Source organism: Salmo salar, chromosome ssa16 (assembly GCF_905237065.1).
Source record: "Salmo salar chromosome ssa16, Ssal_v3.1, whole genome shotgun sequence".
In the NCBI taxonomy this organism is placed as follows: Eukaryota; Metazoa; Chordata; class Actinopteri; order Salmoniformes; family Salmonidae; genus Salmo; species Salmo salar.
The window spans coordinates 35,536,373-35,557,072 of record NC_059457.1 but is presented as its reverse complement, the minus strand read 5'-3'; the positions used below and the strand labels follow the sequence as shown (position 1 = coordinate 35,557,072).

General features: G+C 40.1%; 1 protein-coding gene across 1 annotated transcript; it reads left to right on the top strand.

Moving 5' to 3' along the window:
* The first annotated feature begins 4,670 nt into the window (after positions 1-4,670).
* Positions 4,671-12,114, top strand: LOC106573641 (phospholipase A2 group XV). The gene is made up of 6 exons (XM_014148876.2): positions 4,671-4,966; positions 5,929-6,085; positions 8,947-9,065; positions 9,188-9,286; positions 10,306-10,530; positions 10,683-12,114. The coding sequence occupies exons 1-6, from the start codon at positions 4,819-4,821 to the stop codon at positions 11,192-11,194; spliced, it is 1,260 nt and encodes a 419-aa protein (XP_014004351.1). The 5' UTR covers positions 4,671-4,818; the 3' UTR covers positions 11,195-12,114.
* The last annotated feature ends 8,586 nt before the right edge of the window (positions 12,115-20,700 follow it).

The window sequence follows — 20,700 nt, the reverse complement described above, 5'->3', positions numbered from 1 at the left end:
TTGTTATGTTTTTTGTGAACATTTATCGTGAGTAATTTAGTAAATTCACCGGAAGTTTGCGGGGTTATGCTAGTTCTGAACGTCACATGCTAATGTAAAAAGCTGGTTTTTGATATAAATATGAACTTGATTGAACAAAACATGCATGTATTGTATAACATAATGTCCTAGGGTTGTCATCTGATGAAGATCATCAAAGGTTAGTGCTGCATTTAGCTGTGGTTTGGGTTTATGTGACATTATATGCTAGCTTGAAAAATGGGTGTCTGATTATTTCTGGCTGGGTACTCTGCTGACATAATCTAATGTTTTGCTTTCGTTGTAAAGCCTTTTTGAAATCGGACAGTGTGGTTAGATTAACGAGAGTCTTGTCTTTAAAATGGTGTAAAATAGTCATATGTTTGAGAAATTGAAGTAATAGCATTTCTAAGGTATTTGAATAACGCGCCACGGGATTCCACTGGCTGTTACGTAGGTGGGACGAAATCGTCCCACTGGCCCTAGAGAAGTTAAGTGTTCACGGACCCTTACCACATTCGGGAAAGGGGGAAATAGTTTAGTCTCCAAAATGGGGATTTAGGAGTTTGGCCAAGTAAAATCCCTTGTTCTCTCTGTATTCTCTTTATGCATGGCCAGAGTGAGAGAGTCTCCACCAGGAATTGATGAACTGAGATAACAGAACCTGGGTGTAGAAGAAAGTGAGAGAGGGGGAAGCCACGATCTACACCCAGAAAGGGCCACGTCATGACACTAATATCTTATGTTTCACTGAGTCGTGAACGAACGACAACATGAATAACATACAGCTGGTGGGTTTTACACTGTACCAGCAGGATAGAACAGCAGCCTCTGGTAAGACAAGGGGTGATGGTCTATGTATATTTGTAAACAACAGCTGGTGCACGATATCTAAGGAAGTCTCGCTCGCCTGAGGCAGAGTATCTCATGATAAGCTGTAGGCCACACTATCTACCTTGAGAGTTTCTGTATTTTTCGTAGCCGTCTATTTACCACCACAAACCAATACTAGCACTAAGAATGCACTCAATGAGCTATATACAGCCATAAGCAAACAGGAAAACGCTCATCCAGAGGGGACACTCCTAGTGGCCGGGGACTTTAATGCAGGGAAACTTTAATCAGTTTTACCTCATTTCTACCAGCATTTTAAATGTGCAACCAGAGGGGGAAAAAATATACAAATAAAATAACATTTAAAAAGAAAAACTCTAGGCCACCTTTACTCCACACACAGATGCTTACAAAGCTCTCCCTCCATTTGCCAAATCTGACCATAATTCAACCTCCTGATTCCTACTTACAAACAAAAATTAAAGCAGGAAGCACCAGTGACTCGGTCAATAAAAAAGTAGTCAGATGAAGCAGATGCTAAGCTACAGGATTGTTTTGCTAGCACAGACTGGAACATGTTCTGGGATTCTTCCGATGGCATTGAGGAGTACACAACACAACAGTCACTGGCTTCATCAATAAGTGCATTGATGATGTCGTCCCCACAGTGACTGTACGTACCCTACTGTTCAAAAGTTTGGGGTCACTTAGAAATGTCCTTGTTTTTGAAAGAAAAGCACATTTTTTGTCCATTAAAATAACATTGATCAGAAATACAGTGTAGACATTGCTATAAATGACTACGGTAGCTGGTAACGGCTGACTTTTAATGGAATATCTACATAGGCGTACAGAGGCCCATTATCAGCAACCATCACTCCTGTGTTCCAATGGCACACTTATCCAATCCAAGTTTATCATTTTAAAGGCTAATTGATCATTAGAAAACCCTTTTGCCTTTATGTTGTTTGCAAAGCTGAAAACTGTTGTTTTGATTAAAGAAGCAATAAAACTGGCCTTCTTTAAACTAGTTGAGTATCTGGAGCATCAGCATTTGTGGGTTCGATTACAGGCTCAAAATGGCCAGAAACAAACTTTCTTCTGAAACTCGTCAGTCTATTATTGTTCTGAGAAATGAAGGCTATTCCAAAGCGAGAAATTGCCAAGAAACTGAAGATCTCGAACACCACAAGAGTGATGGTTGCTGATAATGGGCCTCAGTAGCAGCAGCGTACACTCTGTTATTATCTATGCATAGTCACTTTAATAACTACCTACATGTACATATTACCTTAACTAACCGGTGCCCCCGCACATTGACTCTGTTCCGGTACCCCCTGTATATAGCCTCGCTATTGTTATTTTACTGCTGCTCTTTAATTATTTGTTACTTTTATTTCTCATTTCTTTAGGTATTTTTCTTAACACTGCATTTTTGGTTAAGGGCTTACAAGTAAGCATTTCACTGTAAGGTCTACACCTGTTGTAGTCGGCACATATGACAAATAAAATGTGATAATTGAGAACAATGCATCTATAAATTCTACATGTAGACTGTTGTGCCATTTTTTTACTGTATGTGTTATCTGTATTTTTTAAATATTTTTTTTACTAAGGTCTATCTTTTGATACCAAATCAATTCTGATGAAACATTTACAACTTTATTGCCCCAGTGTTAAATTCAGTTGACAATAGGTTTCTCATTTCTGTGGGACTAAGACAATTGGTTTATTCCATACAACATATTCTGGTAGAAAATACATTCATAAAGGCCACATTGACTGCAAATGAAAATGTATGAACCACTCCTTTAAATGCATAGTATTGTTAAAATTTGTCTCTCATGTGTTGCCAATGAATTCATAAGTATTACTTGCACAATAATATAATAATTGTTTGAGTGTTCTTCAAATTTAGAATGATCATTGCGCAATGGCTTGAATAAATATTAAATGGAACAACAATTATGTAGTATTACCGCCAATTTCTATTTATTTGGGGAATTTTGCGAAGCACTTCTAAATTTCAGCAATATACACACTTAAATTCCTGACTAACAAAAGTAACAGGAACAGCTGGAACACCAGCTAATTATTTAACTTATAACAATATACACATTACGAGCACCTTCCTTAGGAACACCTTCCTAATATTGAGTTGCACCCCATTTTCCCCTCAGAACAGCCTAGACACGTAGGCTATTGTAGCATAGATACTAGGGACTGAGTGGGGGTTGGGGGACACTGTGGCCCTGTAAAAATTGGACGGGCCAATGTGAAAATGTTCTCTTCAAAAGAGTTGACAGTAGTTTAAAACCATTAATACTTCTGTTGTATTATTATATTAAAAAAAAGTAAATCGATCTTTGTTAATAGATTTCAATAATATATTGTTAGTTATTTTCAATAAATGTATCATCTTTGTTATTTTAAAATCAGAAACATGTCCTGTAATTGGTAGGTTAACATTGCCCTTGATTAGTGGGGGTTTTAATCACTGAGGTATAATTAAGCAATAAGGCCAATATACCACAGGTAATCGCTGTTCTAATGCACCACCCAATGCGGAGTGCCTGTATACAGGCCTTAGCTGTGGTATATTGGCCATATAGTACAAACCCCCAAGGTGCCTTATTGCTATTATAAACTGGTTACCAACATAATTAGAACAGTAAACAAGTAATTTTGAGTCATACCTGTGGTATACCATGGCTTTCAGCCAATCAGCATCAAGGAGACAAACTACTCAGTTTATAGTAAGGTTTTAACTGTGATGTTTGATAGGGATGTCCCACAGCCAGGGGTGCCACCAGGGATTTTGGGCCCCATGAAAAGACATCACATTGGGCCCCACCAACACATCAACCCTGCGCAATTGCTGTAACCACACACCTCCAGAACCCAATCGACCCCTTCTAAGCTTTAAATAACTCTACCTTTGCAGGCTCTTGTAGTCCAATATTTACTGACATGGAGCTATGAAAATATAACACTGTGCAGACATGCACGCAACATTCTGCATACAGTGAAATTCACTATTTGATGCAAGATTGATACCCTTTATAAGAAATGTGCTAAAGGCTATCTTTTACAGTCTAAATGTCATTTTAAATGGTAAATATCTTGAATGGAAAATTCTCCTAACATGAATAACTTAAAATAAATATAACTTATATACATTAACCTCTTCAATTAAAATAAATTAACATCATCTTTGAATGATATAACAAACAAAATGATAAAAATCAGCAGCAGATTTTTGAACTAAATATACATACCAACTAGAAAATAAGCAGCTGTAAAAGTGGAAATGGAAAACAAAATGGAAATGAAAAGGCCTGATGGTGACGCTAGAGGAAATGTCAAGTGGTCACCAAATCAATAGGTTTCTTCCACTTGAGGTCTTGATTGTGCACAACAATTTTTTTGGCAATCAGGTTATTACTTTGAAATATATCTTGTTCTCAGCCTGTGGGCATCATGTGTGTAGTGATCCAATATCCATGCCATTCAACAGTTATCACTGGCCCTTGCTCAGCCTTACTCACCATTTGGACTTTACAGCCCAAATGTTACAGGGAATACTGAATGAAGAGGTTTCCCCCTCCCAGGTACCCGAGCCTGTGTAGTGATCTGAAAATACATTTGAATCTGACTGGAGTATAGTTGTTTACTTCTGAATATTAGAAGTACTGTATATTTATTTCCACCTTTACCTTGTCCCAATTGTGCGTTCAAGTTGAACCGTTTTCATCCCATCCAGTAGGTGGCGGCATGCACATTTAGTGTTGTTTGCGGACCGTCATAATACCATAGAAGGTCAATAGATTGATAAATGATCTGTTGCACCCCTGCTTTCAAATTCTGCGCAGTTTTGTTTTCATGTTATGAAATGTGTGTCTGCAAAGGGATTTCTTCGTGTTGATAAACACCCACATTTCCTCATCAGGGGAAACAGCGTTATGAATGGGAGAAATGGTATCCTGTGGTTTGACTATCCCAGCGCTCTTTCAGCTGTGTTTGTTGTTTTTGGCACCATACATCAACGGCAGAACATTGGAGAATTGTCTCACGGACAAGTCATGTCGATCGGAAAGACCTCCCGTAGTCCTAAGTAAGTGCCAATTGTTGTAGCTAACGTTAACTAGATAGCGCTGCTATTTTTAAATAGTCAATACTGTAACAGATTGCCTCGCCAGCTTCTTGGCTAACGTCAGACAGTTAACGTTAGGCTAGTTAGCATAAACTATTGACCTGTTACGCAGCATCAGATTTGTTTTGCGATGTCCCTCAATGAACAGCAAGGCGTTGTTTATTTCCTTGATTAGAGAGCGGGTAAAACTAGCTAATATACATACCGTCGTTAACTTTTGTTGGTCAATAATCTATCCCTGTGCACATTACATTTATTACTCCAACTTTACAATGCAGTTAGCTGTCGGATTGTTTACTCATGAGCAGAGATTCAGGCACGCTATGCTCGAGCGACTGGTGGTCATATGACGGTCATATGACTGGCAAATGGAACAAAATGTGACCGACGCTGTTTGCCAACATGTTTCCCCACGCGCTGCAATGCATCTTACTATTTAACCAACTTGTAAATTCCCTAATGCTGTTTGTCTTATTTCACCTTTATTTTCACAGCTTTTTAATACACCTTGAGAATAAAAATACATATTGCAAGCCAAGACATTAGTAGTCTGTTCTGTGTTCCAACAAAGGGTATTTCACTGCCTTATCTTCTATTTGGCAAGTTACAACCCTAGCAGTAGGCTATTTGTTTGTCGCCATACATGGCAGTGATGGCAATCAGTTTAGTTTGCCCTAGGGTCTCCTTTCGGGTTAGACTTCTAACTTGTGGTTGCCTCGGTCACTAAAGGTTGTATATAGACACTACCTCACATGTTGAAATCTAAGTCTGGCCAGAGTAAACACTAATCTCGCCATTCTAAAGATCCCAGAAACTGAGTTGTCATATGTTAATGTTAACTCATTGCTATCACACTAAATTGATAGTGTTCTGCCTTTGGTCAGTCTGATTGGCCATCCTCAACCTATTGTATTGTCCCACAGTTCCTGGAGACCTAGGGAATCAGTTGGAGGCCAAGCTGGACAAGCCCAGCGTGGTTCACTACATCTGCTACAAGAAGACTGATGTCTATTTCACATTATGGCTCAACCTGGAACTGCTGGTGCCGGTGGCCATCGACTGCTGGATCGATAACATAAGGTTAGCACTTAGTGCTATGTGAGGAGGAAAAGCAGGGTGTTGGGTATTTGGTTAATATGAGCTCGGTAGAAGGCTACTGATACCATCTCTACTACTGGCAACTTAATAATATTCTAGTTTAATACTACTAAGGAGCTGGTTGAGTAGCGATGTGCTAGAACTGTTTCTGTAGCCTAGGTTATCTTCTGACTATTGTACAAATTGACATTTGAATCCCTTTTGTAATCAGTGTTTTCAACAATTACTCTGTCTTTGAGCATAGTGTATTTAATAGAAGGCGTAGTGCACAACCAGTTGCGAGTTCAAATCTCGTCAGACATTTTAGTGTTAGGGCTGCGTCAATTCAATTCTGCTATCAGAACAAAATGTAACACTAGGCTACTGAATATATTTTCAGCTGTTTATTAATAGAATTAGTCAAGCAGAATAAATGGTAAATGCAATCTTCGTATATACGGGTTCACTGTAACACCTCGCAGGGCAAACAGAACTGAAAATGACATCACAAGTTCTTCATTAAATACTCTGACAGAGATAGTTCTAGCTCACTGCTGGCCTGTCAGAGGGAGGATGAGCGTGGTTTAAACTTACTCATCCTATCGTTGGCGTGCCGGCTGGTCCCAGCCTCTAGACGCATCTTTGTTGCCAAGCATAGTGGTCTTCTAGCTTATCTTCATGTGTGTACCCGAGAGTCAGACACCCAAGGACAGTGCCTGTTTTTATGCTAGTTAGGACAGTTTCTGCTTCCATTCTACCAGCCCCTCCTGTACACCTGTCCTTGAGCGGCCCCACAACCAGGCATTGTGTGTGTGTGTGTGTGTCAAGAGTCTACTCAGCCTACACTCCTACTAGCCAGCAACCCTCCAGTTAGTCATGTCTATTATATGTTGCTCAATCTATGTTAATACAATATAAACCTCTTAGTGCATTACAGTCCGTTCATACTTAGGCCTACATCTACTGTAAAAGGTAATGCATCACATCTAATAAGTGAAATAAAACCCAACATTAGCTCATTAGAAACTAACTACTTAGCTAACCTTAGCTAACCCTTCCCCTAACCGTTTAAACTACTAAACCCTGAGCTAACGTTAACCACCTAGCTAGAATTTGTAACATATTTTGCAAATTAGTAACAGTACTTTTTCAATTTCGTAACACTGTATAGTGCGTTTAGCAAATACGAAATGGTTGGACATACAAATGAATACATACCATACGAAATGTAACATCCTAAATGGAGTCTCGGGTTTACATACAGAATACAAAATGCTTTGAGACCTGATTGTTTACAAGGACGATTTGCAGACATAAATGGGTAATCAATATTTATTGAAAATGACAAGGCGCAATGCTCGCTTACCATGGTTGTGCCTTTTTTCAATTATCAAATTTTGATTGCACCTCGACTCACTTTGGTTGAGCACCCTCCACTTTCCATAATCAACATTTTAGACGCTAGTCTAATCATATTACATTTACTCGGAAAGATGACGAACGTGATTCTGTACATGCATAGGCAGCCTATTCGATTTCATTGAGACCACACATACAGTGCATTTGAAAAGTATTCAGATCCCTTGACTTTTCCCATTTTGTTACGTTACAGCCTTATTATTTAAAAAAAAAAAATATTGTCGGCACACCTGTATTTGGAGTTTCTCTCATTCCTCTGCAGATCCTCTCAAGCTCTGTCAGGTTGGATGGGGAGTGTTGCTGTACAGCGATTTCAGGTCTCTCCATGTTCAATCGGGTTCAAGTACAGGCTCTGGCTGGGCCACTGAAGAACATTGAGACTTGTCCCAAAGCCACTCCTGCGTTGTCCTGTTGGAAGGTGACCCTTCAATCTGAGGTCCTGAGCGCTCTGGAGCAGGTTTTCATCAAGGATCTTGCGGTACTATGCGCCGTTCATCTTTGCCTCAATCCTGACTAGTCTCTGAACCCCCCCCCAAAAAAATGTTGGTACATTCCCCGGATCTGTGCCTCGACAAAATCCTGTCTCGGAGCTCTTTTCCTGATTTCCTTTGACTTCACGGCTTGGTTTTTGCTCTGACATGCACTGTCAACTGTGGGACCTTATATAGACAGGTGTGTGCCTTTCCAAATCATGTCCTATTAATTGAATTTGCCACAGGTGGACTCCAATCAAGTTGTAGAAACACCTCAAGGATCATCAATGGAAACAGGATGCACCTGAGCTCAATTTTGAGTCTCATGGCAAAGGGTCTGAATACTTATGTCATTAAGTTATGTTATTTGTAATGAATGAGCAAAAATATCTAGCCCTGTTTTCGCTTTGTCATTATGGGGTATTGTTTGTAGATTGCAGAATGTATTTATTTAATCCATTTTAGAATAAGGCAGTAACATAACAAAATGTGGAAAAAGTCAAGGGGTCTGAATACTTTCTGAATGCACTGTATACTAGGCGCACTTGATCTCGCACGCCCAACTAGTAGAGGAGAGGTAGGCTACTTAACTTGTGAATTCTGAGCGTGGCTAATGCATACAAAGCAGAAAGATGTCCATTTCCAAATAATCTGTGGGACAACAAAAAATATTTTAATTCTGTCTGACCGCCCGCTCCCAACCACAGCATGAAAAATGCAGACCGTTCCACAATGATCTCTGTAGGGACCCGCAGGTGCAGCCCTCTATACTGAAATGAATTGAAACAGGTGTTGCTTGTGGGGTCTCTAACCAAAATAACCACATGTCAGTGTGCTGTGGGTTTATTTCAGGAACAACTCATGAATTAAGTGAAGTGAAGTTTCCAGTTCTATCCCATGTCATCTTCATAATACTTAGAATGTATACTGTAATGAACTTTTCTAATATTCTGGCATCTATCTGTGTATTAGACTGATTTACAACCGCACAACAAGGCAGACAGAAGCTCCTCCGGGGGTAGATGTCAGGGTGCCTGGCTTTGGACAGACCTTTTCTCTGGAATACCTTGACCCCAGCAAGCGTGACGTTGGTGAGTGGGCCCATCATAGTAGCGTGCCTAAAGTATTTATTCAACGGTCTATCTAATAGTGTTAGTATCTCAGTCTTTGCTTGTGTGTGGGTTTGACTAAGCTACTATTGTGTGTATTGCAGGTATGTATTTCGTCACCATAGTGCAGTCGCTGGTAGAATGGGGATATACAAGAGATGACGATGTTCGAGGGGCTCCGTATGACTGGCGCAAGGCTCCAAGTAAGTAGCCTACACCCCTTACAGTCCATTGCATTCTGTTACATTTGCGGTCTGATGAACCGAGCTTGTTGGCAACAGGTCTTTGGATGAATTGCATTTCCTTGTGTTAAGAGCTAGCTATGTGTTATTGCCACCAACCTTTATAGTGTTGTTGGGTAGATTTTAGCCTGTAAGTTGTATTACTTTGTATCTACCGTAAATTCCGGACTATAAGCCACAACTTTTTTCCCAGGCTTTGAACCTCGCGGCTTAAACAATGACGCGGCTAATATATGGATTTTTCCCGCTTTCAATTTCTTTTTCCAAAAAAACACATTCTGTGACGTGCTCAGTTTTTTGGCGGCATGAAGCTTTCATTAGACCAATGAAATTGCCGAACGGGTTAAGGTCAAACAACTTTTTTGTTTACTGTTTAGATTAAATCGAGCGCTCTCAAACTTCCCATCATTCTGATTACGGTAGTCATTTTGTCACCCTCATCATGGCAAAGACGCGGAGAAATGCATATGAGCAGTTTTCAAGTTGAAGGCGATTGATCTGGCTGTTGGAAAAGGAAATAGAGCTGCTGCACGGGAGCTTGGTCTTAATGAGTCGATGATAAAACGTTGGAAACAGCAGCGTGAGGAATTGACTCAGTGCAAAAAGACAACTAAAGCTTACTGCTAATTTTTTATTTTTTGTTACAAGCCGTGTTTCGTTAAAGCCTGTGTAAAGTTAATTTGTTTCAATGTACCGGTAGGCACCTGCGGCTTATAGACATGTGCGTCTTATTTATGTTCAAAATATATATATTTTTTTAATTCAGTGGGTGCGGCTTATATTCAGGTGCGCTTAATAGTCTGGAAATTACGGTAGTCATTGGCATTATGATCAACATTTTAAAAGAGAAACAGAATGTCAATTTAGATCTTGTAGATGTATTAATTGTTTGCTTTAAAATATTGTTATAGGAATCGCAGTAGTTTAGAATGACCAGTCTCATGCAAGTTTTCCCCCTTGCTTTTATATGATTTTGACAGATGAGAACAAGGCCTACTTTTTGAGTCTGCAACAGATGATTGAAGAGATGGCAGAGAAGGCTGGAGGTCCGGTTGTACTGATTGCCCACAGCATGGGGAACATGTATACCTTGTATTTCCTAAACCATCAGCCCCAGACCTGGAAGGATCGCTACATCAAGGCCTTTGTGTCCCTGGGTGCTCCTTGGGCTGGAGTGGCCAAAACCATGAAAGTTGTGGCTTCTGGTAAGAGTCTGAGTAGGCTTTTCGGCATGAAGTTACATAGGAGTCAAACACAATAGTGGAGTTACTGTGGGCTGCATACCAATCATAATGTCTAGCAACTATGTACTTTATATTAACTATTGCAGTGGTTTATATTTGGTCTTTCCTTGTAGGTGATAATAACCGTATTCCAGTCATCAGTTCACTAAAAATCCGCTCACAGCAGCGCTCTGCAGTCTCAACCACATGGCTGTTCCCATACGCACATTCCTGGCCCGCTGACCAGGTCCTGATCCAAACACCCACCACCAACTACACCGTAAAGGACTACCAGCGCTTCTTCAAGGATATTGATTTCGAAGACGGCTGGGAGATGCGTCAAGACACTGCGCCACTGGTCAGTGCACTGGAGCCCCCTGGGGTGGCCATACACTGTCTATACGGCAGTGGAGTGCCCACAGCGGAGGGTTTCCTCTATACCAACTTTCCTGATACAGACCCCACACTGATTATTGGAGATGGGGATGGGACAGTCAACCTGCTTAGTGCCACCCAGTGCAAGCGTTGGATAGGCCACCAGAATCAGCCTGTCCATATGCTTGAGCTGGAAGGGAATGAGCATGTGGCCATGTTGCTTAACTTTACCACGGTCGCCTACATCAAGACTGTCCTTTTTGGCCCTTGAGCGACCAACTAGATCTGATCTTAAGAGTCACAAACATGAAAAACTGTGATAGTACAAAGAAGATGAACGATAGGCTTGTGGATAGATTATGACGTCGGAGCCTGAAGAGGAAATGTTTTACCCTATTCCTGATTTTTGTATTTTAAATTGTCCCCTGAGCAGAGTGTTTTTCCCCCCCCCATAATGTCTATCCAAATTTGACAGTTAATTGATCTTATACGTAATGATTCAGTTTTCTAAGATCTTTTCCAATCCATTTAACTCAGATTACCAGATTGTTTCCTGTTGTGCTAAACCAAAACACGTTGTGATTTTATATACAGATTTTACCATATTGTATTTAAAGCATTGGGGGCATAGCTACAATAAGTCAGTAATATTTGTACCATTAACGTCAGTGATTTTACTGTACACATTAGCCATGTGAACACAGAAATAATAACTTTAGTATGATTTTTTTTTTTCAGACTTTTTCTGCTGTTACAAACTGTTACATTTTGTTTTGTTCCCCAGGTCACTGTATGTATAGCATACCGGTTCATATTCTATATGTATAACATAAGAAAATAAATTACGGTAATGCCAGTAATTTTGTTCCTAAAACATGTCAGCTATTCTTAACATTTTTTTTAACACTTCCAATCTAAATCAAACCAGGTTATGAGAATGTTAACTGTTTAATATGTGATCCTCAGAAGTAGCAGTATGTCCAGTATTGAGCTGTGACTAATGCATAAATTCAGGGCCTTTTGTCAAGGCTAGATTGTTTACTGGGACAGCACAGGAAGATGCTGTCCAATCAGCTTGACTGTAACTGTGCCATTGCTCTATGGTTGGGCTTGACCAAAATGTTATTTCTGGAACTATCATGATCTGTTTGTGTGCTGCCCTGTGACGATTAAGTAAAATGTGATGTTGAACATTGCATTAAGTTGGCCTTATGTGGGAGCTCTGTTAAAGTAAGAGGGAGTGAAAATTGGAACTCTGTTTCATCAGCCTCAGAGGTTCCTCTTCCCTAGTCTCTTCTCACAGCTGCCGTGGAGTGTGCGTGCAGCGCGCCCATTGTCTGGCGAAAGAGACTACCTCTTCCCCTCAGACGTCTAAACACATCTACTTCAGTACTTTCACGGATCAAACAGGACCTACCATATGAACCTGCAACACTTAATCAGGGTTTCTGAACTCTTCATCAGAAAGCCATGCGTGATTGCGCCATAAGTCATTGGTTCCTATCGTCTGGAGTGTTAGTCCAGGATTATTCGATCCTCTTTAATCAAAAAGGTTAATTAATGAATTCTATCTTTCTAGTTCACAAGTCACACTTAAAATGGATTTAGGCCTGTAAAGCTTAATCAAACAAGCTTTAGTTGACAACCACTGTTTCATTCTGTAGGTCATGTTGCTTTTAACTTGGTTAATAATGATTGAAGATACATTGAAATACTCTTCTCAGGTCTTGTCATACATTACCTGAAGGAGCAATGCTTGCATACCAGAGGGGACTGGTGGGAGGAGCTATAGCAGGACAGCTCATTGTAATGGCTGGAATGGAACACCGTATGTGGTTTCCATAGGTTTAATAGTTTCATTAATTCTATTCCAGTCATTACAATGAGCCTGTTCTATAGCATACATAAGTGTTTTATCAAAACAAACCTCACACTTGAAGATGTTACCATTGACTGTCTCATTATGAACATTTGTCAGGTTCCACAACATTACAGTTGACCACAGAATGAATGAGAACTGGTTGTCAGTGTAGCGGAAAGGAAAAGGTCTTGTTCCCAGACTAACGTCGCAACTCTTGACAGTCCAGTCTCAACAGGAAGGCTCCATCCTCATGGGAGTCAACCAGACCCTAACGAGGGAGAGAACAAGACTTTATGCTCTGAGTGAGACACTGGGGCTGTTTCATTTACTTTCACATTAACATCTACACATCTATCACTCCAGTGTTAATGCTAAATTGTCATTATTTTGCCTTATATGGTCTATTTATTGCCTAACCTCCCTAATCTTACTACATTTGCACACACTGTATAAAGATTTTTCTATTGTGTTATTGACTATATGTTTGTTTATCCCATGTGAAACTGTTGTTTTTGTCGCATTGCTTTGCAGTTGTAAATGAGAACTTGTTCTCAACTGGCCTACCTGGTTAAATAAAGGTGAAATAAATTCCCCTGATAGGATTAGATAGCCGGTGAGATCAATATGGCAGAAACTATATGAAGTTAGGCTATTGCTTGCATTTATGATTTTTAATAGGATCCCCATTAGCCGACGCCAATGGCGACAGCTAGTCTTCCTGGAGTTTGACAACAAAACAAGACAAAAAAAATACTTGACAATTTACATACAGTTGAAGTCGGAAGTTTACATACACCTTAGCCAAATACATTTAAACTCAGTTTTTCACAATTCCTGACATTTAATCCTAGTAAAAATTCACTGTCTTAGGTCAGTTAGGATCACCACTTTATTTTAAGAATGTGAAGTGTCAGAATAATAGAGAGAATGATTTATTTCAGCTTTTATTTCTTTCATCACATTCCCAGTAGGTCAGAAGTTCACATACACTCAATTAGTATTTGGTAGCATTGCCTTTACATTGTTTATCTTGGGTCAAACATTTCGGGTAGCCTTCCACAAGCTTCCCCCAATAAGTTAGGTGAATTTTGGCCTATTCCTCCTGACAGAGCTGGTGTAACTGAGTCTGGTTTGTAGGCCTTCTTGCTCACGCCTTTTCAGTTCTGCCCACACATTTTATATAGGTTTGAGGTCAGGGCTTTGTAATGGCCACTCCAATACCTTGACTTTGTTGTCCTTAAGCCATTTTGCCACAACTTTGGAAGTATGCTTGGGGTCATTGTCCATTTGGAAGACCCATTTGCGACCAAGCTTTAACTTCCTGACCGATGTCTTGAGATGTTGCTTCAACATATCCACATCATTTTCCTTCCTCATGATGCCATCTAGTTTGTGAAGTGCAACAGTCCCTCCTGCAGCAAAGCACCCCCACAACATGATGCTGCCACCCCTGTGCTTCACGGTTGGGATGGTGTTCTTCGGCTTGCAAGCCTCCATTTTTCCTCCAAACATAACAATTGTCATTATGGCCAAACAGTTCTATTTTTGTTTCATCAGACATTTCTCCAAAAAGTACGATCTTTGTCCCCATGTGCAGTTGCAAACTGTAGTCTGGATTTTTTATGGCGGTTTTGGAGCAGTGGCTTCTTCCTTTCTGAGCGGCCTTTCAGGTTATGTCAATATAGGACTCGTTTTACTGTGGCTATAGATACTTTTGTACCTGTTTCCTCCAGCATCTTCACAGGGTCCTTTGCTGTTGTTCTGGGATTGATTAGCACTTTTCGCACCAAAGTACGTTCGTTTCTAGGAGACAGAACGCGTCTCCTTCCTGAGCGGTATGACGGCTGCGTGGTCCCATGGTGTTTATACTTGCGTACTATTGTTTGTACAGATGAACGTGGTACCTTCAGGCGTTTGGAAATTGCTCCCAAGGATGAACCAGACTTGTGGAGGTCTACAGGTCTTGGCTGATTTCTTTTGATTTTCCCATGATGTCAAGCAAAGAGGCACTGAGTTTGAAGGTAGGCCTTGAAATACATCCACAGGTACACCTCCAATTGACTCAAATGATGTCAATTAGCCTATCAGAAGCTTCTAATGGGAATTTTCCAAGCTGTTTAAAAGGCATTGGCGAAAATCTGATATCAACTTTGGAGGGGACAATTACATGAAAGCAATTCCTGAGGGGGACACCAAAAGTAGTGCTGTAACACATAGCCTACATTGTAATATGGTAAATGTATATTGAGGAACCAAAGAAATAAGGTGTTTGCCGTACTCCTAACTACCGGTACCCAAAACTACACAACTAATCACAACAGCAATACCATTGCCTTTAACAAATCTTAGTTCAGTCACCAGTTTAAGTTGAGAGTGGGGGTATCCATGGCATTTTCCAATTATGTTCCTATTTTACAAGTCAAAAAAATTGAGAAACTTTCATAATGTTGCCAAACAAAGACTCAACAAACTTACCTGAGACTCCCTGTCTCTGCCAGTCTGTCCCTGCATATCTGTCCCCAACTCTGCTGTCTGTGTGCCATCTGTTGCCTGCTCTGCCTAATGACATCATTGTGAAGCATTTCCATTAGAATTTCATTTCTTTCTTATGAACATTTTATGAACTAGTCTTTGAGATATTAGGCTACTAGGGTTCTTACTATGCGTTTTGGTGTATTGAAAAATACTCTGATGTCCGTCTTTTATTTTTCTTCCATTTTTCTACCTGGCTGGCTGGCTGGCTACACACACAGTGTGTAGGTTATTTACAGTAGGAGATGGGCTTCTATCATCTTCAATCATTCTATTTGGGCTTCGATCTAAAAGGTAGCTAGCAAATGTGAAACGGATTAAAATGACAAGAGTTGACAGCTGTATGAGTTCACCATTTACACAACATATGCTGCAACCTTTTGTAATTTTAATAGTTTGTTTCATATTGGCTGGTTTCCAACAATAGCTGAATTTGCAAAGCTAGCGAGCACCAATTCAGTTTCAGTGGTGTTTGCTATAATCTTTGCTACCCGGGTTAAATAAAGGTGAAATAAAATAAATAAATAAAAGTTCACTTGCGACAATTTAGCTTTTGCAACGAGACCATTAAATATATTTAAGACAATGGTAGAAGAGAGTGTAGTTCTGTTCAGTTTGGATTTCAGTTTATCGCTAACCTTATCACAGGGACTTTGAAGCACTAATTTACATCATCTGCATGCTGATTCCATCTTTGACGACGCCACATAAATGGAATAGGTACTCGCTAGCTTAATAGTTAATATTTGCGCGCTAGCTCTGCATATTCAGCTAGTGTGTGTGCGCGATTGACTGGATTAACCTCACGTCAGTTACGTAGCAAGCTAATGAACTGGCAGTGGATCAAACCATTGTGAGGCAAAGGGTGGGGGGGGTTGCAATCTTTTGAAACTTAAAAACGCGCTATTAAGTGTCTATAGTCAGCACAATTGCTTTCATTGCGTATTATTAATATTATTTAAATTACATAGTTATGTTTCAGTGATATATTGGGGGGGACAAATCATATTTTTCCCAGGATGGGGGGGTCGTGTCCCCCCCGGGATTTCCGCCCCTGTTAAAAGGCATAGTCAATTTAGTGTATGTAAACTTCTGACCCACTGGAATTGTGATACAGTGAATTATAAGTGAAATAATCTGTCTGTAAACAATTGTTGGAAAAATTACTTGTGTTATGCACAAAGTAGATGTCCTAACCGACTTGCCAAAACTATAGTTTGTTAACAAGAAATTTGTGGAGTGGTTGAAAAAATGAGTATTAATGACTCCAACCTAAGTGTATGTAAACTTCCGACTTCAACTGTACATTTAAAACAGACAGGACGGAGACACATACATATAATGTATTCAGACCCCTTGACTTTTCCCACATTTTATTAAGTTACAGCTTTATTCTAAAATGGATGGAATAAAAAAAATACCCTCATCAATCTACATACAATACCCCATAATGACAAAGCGAAAACAGGTTTTCCCAGTAACGGCTACTCTTCCTGGGGTCCAAACACACCAAAGCTCCCACATTACATGTAAAACAAAAGATAAAACTGAACTGTTTTTACTGAATGAGCTAAAAAATAAAAAACAGTACGTCATAACATCCCTACACCACTACATATCCACAACACAAGATGTTCAATAACACCATACAACAATATCACAATGTGTGCGTATGCATGTGTCTGTGCCTTCATCAAACAATACTGTTTCACGGTGCATCAGTGACGTGGCAGGAGATGTTTTGAAACAATTACTGCTTCGCAGTCAACAGCTCCTGGTATATATCCACTACGTTTATGGGGGGGGTCAATTAACTTCTATGGGCTAGGTGGGACGCTATGTGTCTGTGCCTTCATCAAACAATACTGTTTCACGGTGCATCAGTGATGTGGCAGGAGATGTTTTGAAACAATTACTGCTTCGCAGTCAACAGCTCCTGGTATATATCCACTACGTTTATGGGGGGGTCAATTAACTTCTATGGGCTAGGTGGGACGCTAGCGGGACACAGCCAGTGAAATATCAGGGTGGCAAATTCAAAAAACAACAAAATGTCATAATTCAACTTTCTCAAACATACAACTATTTTGCACCCTTTTAAAGATAAACTTCTTGTTAATCTAACCACATTGTCCGATTTCAAAAAGGCTTTACAGCGAAAGCAAAACATTAGATTATGTTAAGAGAGTACATAGACAAAAATAATCACGCAGCCATTTTCCAAGCAAGGACATGTGTCAATAAAACCCAAAACACAGCTAAATGAAGCACTAACCTTTGACGATCTTCATCAGATGACACTCCTAGGACATTGTGTTACACAATACATGTATGTTTTGTTCGATAAAGTTCATATTTATATCCAAAAACAGCATTTTACATTGGCGCGTGATGTTCAGAAAATGTATTCCCACCAAAACGTCCGGTGAATGTGGACATCAATTTACAAAAATACTCATCATAAACGTTGACAAAATATACAACAATTATTTTAAGAATTGTAGATAGACTACCCCTGGATGCAACCGCTGTGTCAGATTTTAAAATAGCTTTACGGAGAAAGCACATTTTTCAATATTCTGAGTACATAGCTCAGCCATCACTGTGAGCTATTCAGACACCCGCCAAGTCCGGGCAACCTAAACTCAGAATTAGTATTAGAAATATTCTCTTACCTTTGCTGATCTTCGTCAGAATACACTCCCAGGACTGCTACTTCCACAAGAAATGTTGTTTTTGTTCGAAATAATCCATATTTATGTTCAAATACCTCCGTTTTGTTCGTGCGTACAGATCACTTATCCAAAGGCATAACGCGCGAGCGCGGAACGAGAGACGAAAAGTCAAAATGTTCCATTACCGTACTTAGAAGCATGTCAAACGCTGTTGAAAATCAATCTTTATGGTATTTTTAACGTAAAATTGCGATAATATTCCAACCGGACAATAGCATATTCATTCAAGAAGAAAAAGAAGGAACGGTGTGCTCGCGTGACCGCTAATATCCAATCCCTTTGTTGCCAGGCAGACCACTCAGTAACTGAGCTCCTATTATCTGCCTAGTGACAGGAAAATGCTCAAACCACTTTCTAAAGGCTTTAGACAGCCAATGGAAGCCTTAGGAAGTGCAACGTCACCCCACAGACACTGTAGCTTCGATAGAGAATCAAAAGAAGAACTACAATTCTCAGACTTTTCACTTCCTGCTTGGATTTTTCTCAGGTTTTGGCCTGCCATATGAGTTCTGTTATACTCACAGACACCATTCAAACAGTTTTAGAAACTTCAGTGTTTTCTATCCAAATCTACTAATAATATGCATATTCTAGTTTCTGGGCCAGAGTAGTAACCTCTTTAAATTGGGTACGTTTTTCATCCGGCCGTGAAAATACTGCCCCCTAGCCCAGACAGGTTATGGAAGACATCCTCTTCTGCAAACCACTGGAAACCCGGACAACAGGAGAGGATATTTTTAAAGTATTGGACAGCTTTGTGACATCAAATGGACTTTGAGATGTGTTGGTATCTGTTCTGATGGCGCAAAAGCCATGACAGGGAGATATGAGTGGAGTGATAACGCGCATGCAAGCAGTTGCTCCAGACACCACTTGTGTACACTGCAGCATCCACCGAGAGGCTCTTGCTGCCAAGGGAATGCCTGACAGCTTGAAAGATGTTTTGGACACTACAGTGAAAATGGTTAACTTTGTTAAAGCAAGGCCCCTGAACTCTCGTGTATTTTCTGCACTATGCAATGATATGGGCAGCGACCATGTAACACTTTAACAACATACAGTAGTGCGCTGGTTATCAAGGTGCACAGTATTGAGAGACGAGTTTAAAGTTTCCTTTACTGACCATCATTTTTCACTTGTCTGACCGTTTGCATGATGACAATGTTTTTTTTCACCTGAATGATCTGAATCTAGGATTACAGGGACTCTTCGCAACTATATTCAATGTGCGGGACAAAATTGAGGCTATGATTAAGAAGTTGGAGCTCTTCTCTGTCTGCATTAACAAGGACAACACAGATCTTTCCATCATTGTACGATTTTTTTGTGTGCAAATGAACTCAAGCTTACGGACAATGTCAAATGTGATATAGCGAAGCACCTGAGTGAGTTGGATGCACAATTACTTAGGTACTTTTCTGAAACGGATGACACAAACAACTGGATTCGTTATCCCTTTCATGCCCTGCCTCCAGTCCACTTACTGTTATCTGAACCTCATCGAAATTGCACCGAGCTGTTCTGTGAAAATTACATTAAATCAGAAGCCACTGCCAGATTTCTGGATTGGGCTGCGCTCAGAGTATCCTGCCTTGGCAAATCACGCTGTTAAGACACTGATGCCCTTTGCAACCACGTACCTATGTGAGAGTGGATTCTCGGTAGGACTGGGCGATACGGCCAAAATATCATATGGTATTTTTCACATTTTTGACGGTATGATGGCATTTGACGATATTTTATGGTTTTGATTTATAACAATTTGCTTTATGAGTAGTGCGTGACCCTAGGGTGTGTGGTGGCTAATTTCTGCATTATCAAATGAGGAGAGTTAAACTTCACACACCAGTTAGAGTTATACTTAAACTACATCTTTAATAATAAGACCTTTGCAAAAGCCCTTTGACTTTCAATGATGCGCTATCTCTAATGAACCATTGAAAAGTGACTACACAAAAGTACAAAGATCTTTTATAGCCAAGATACACCCCTCTCAACGTACATGACGAACCACAGATCTTAGGAACAGTTCACAAAGGGAATTTATAATTGAGAAAGGAGTATCCCTTAGCCAGATAACATTCACTATAAATTATCGTTCAGTTTGGTCCCCAAGACGAGGTTCTAATCTCGTTCCTGGTACTTCATAGTACAAAAACACCAACTCATCCAATGGCATATATCAATTGGCAACTCTAGATACTCCCATCTCAAGTAAACCCCCTCTTGATCCCACTCCTGGACAAGCTCACTGAGGGGAGTGAATTGCGCACAGACATTGTGGAGACAAGTAATTGGTTCCCCATTAATCACGCCATCCCTTCACATGGTTTAAGAATAGGTAAAGACACATTCACATATGAAGACAATGTTCCATCCTGTCCTCTTCCCTTTCTGATATTCTGCATAGCACCAGGGACAGGTAAAAAACAAGCTTGACCTCTCCACGCTCTGGGCCCCAAGTGACTGAGCCCCAGCTAAGGGAAAAGTGCAACTGCCAACATTCATTATCCAAAGGGATACATTCTAATGACAAGTATCTCACGTAAGCATTTTATGCAAAAAAAAACATTTAATTATCTATGTTACCCAACTAATTCTGATTCATCTGCCACAGGTGGCAACACATATATTCTAAATTATTTCAAT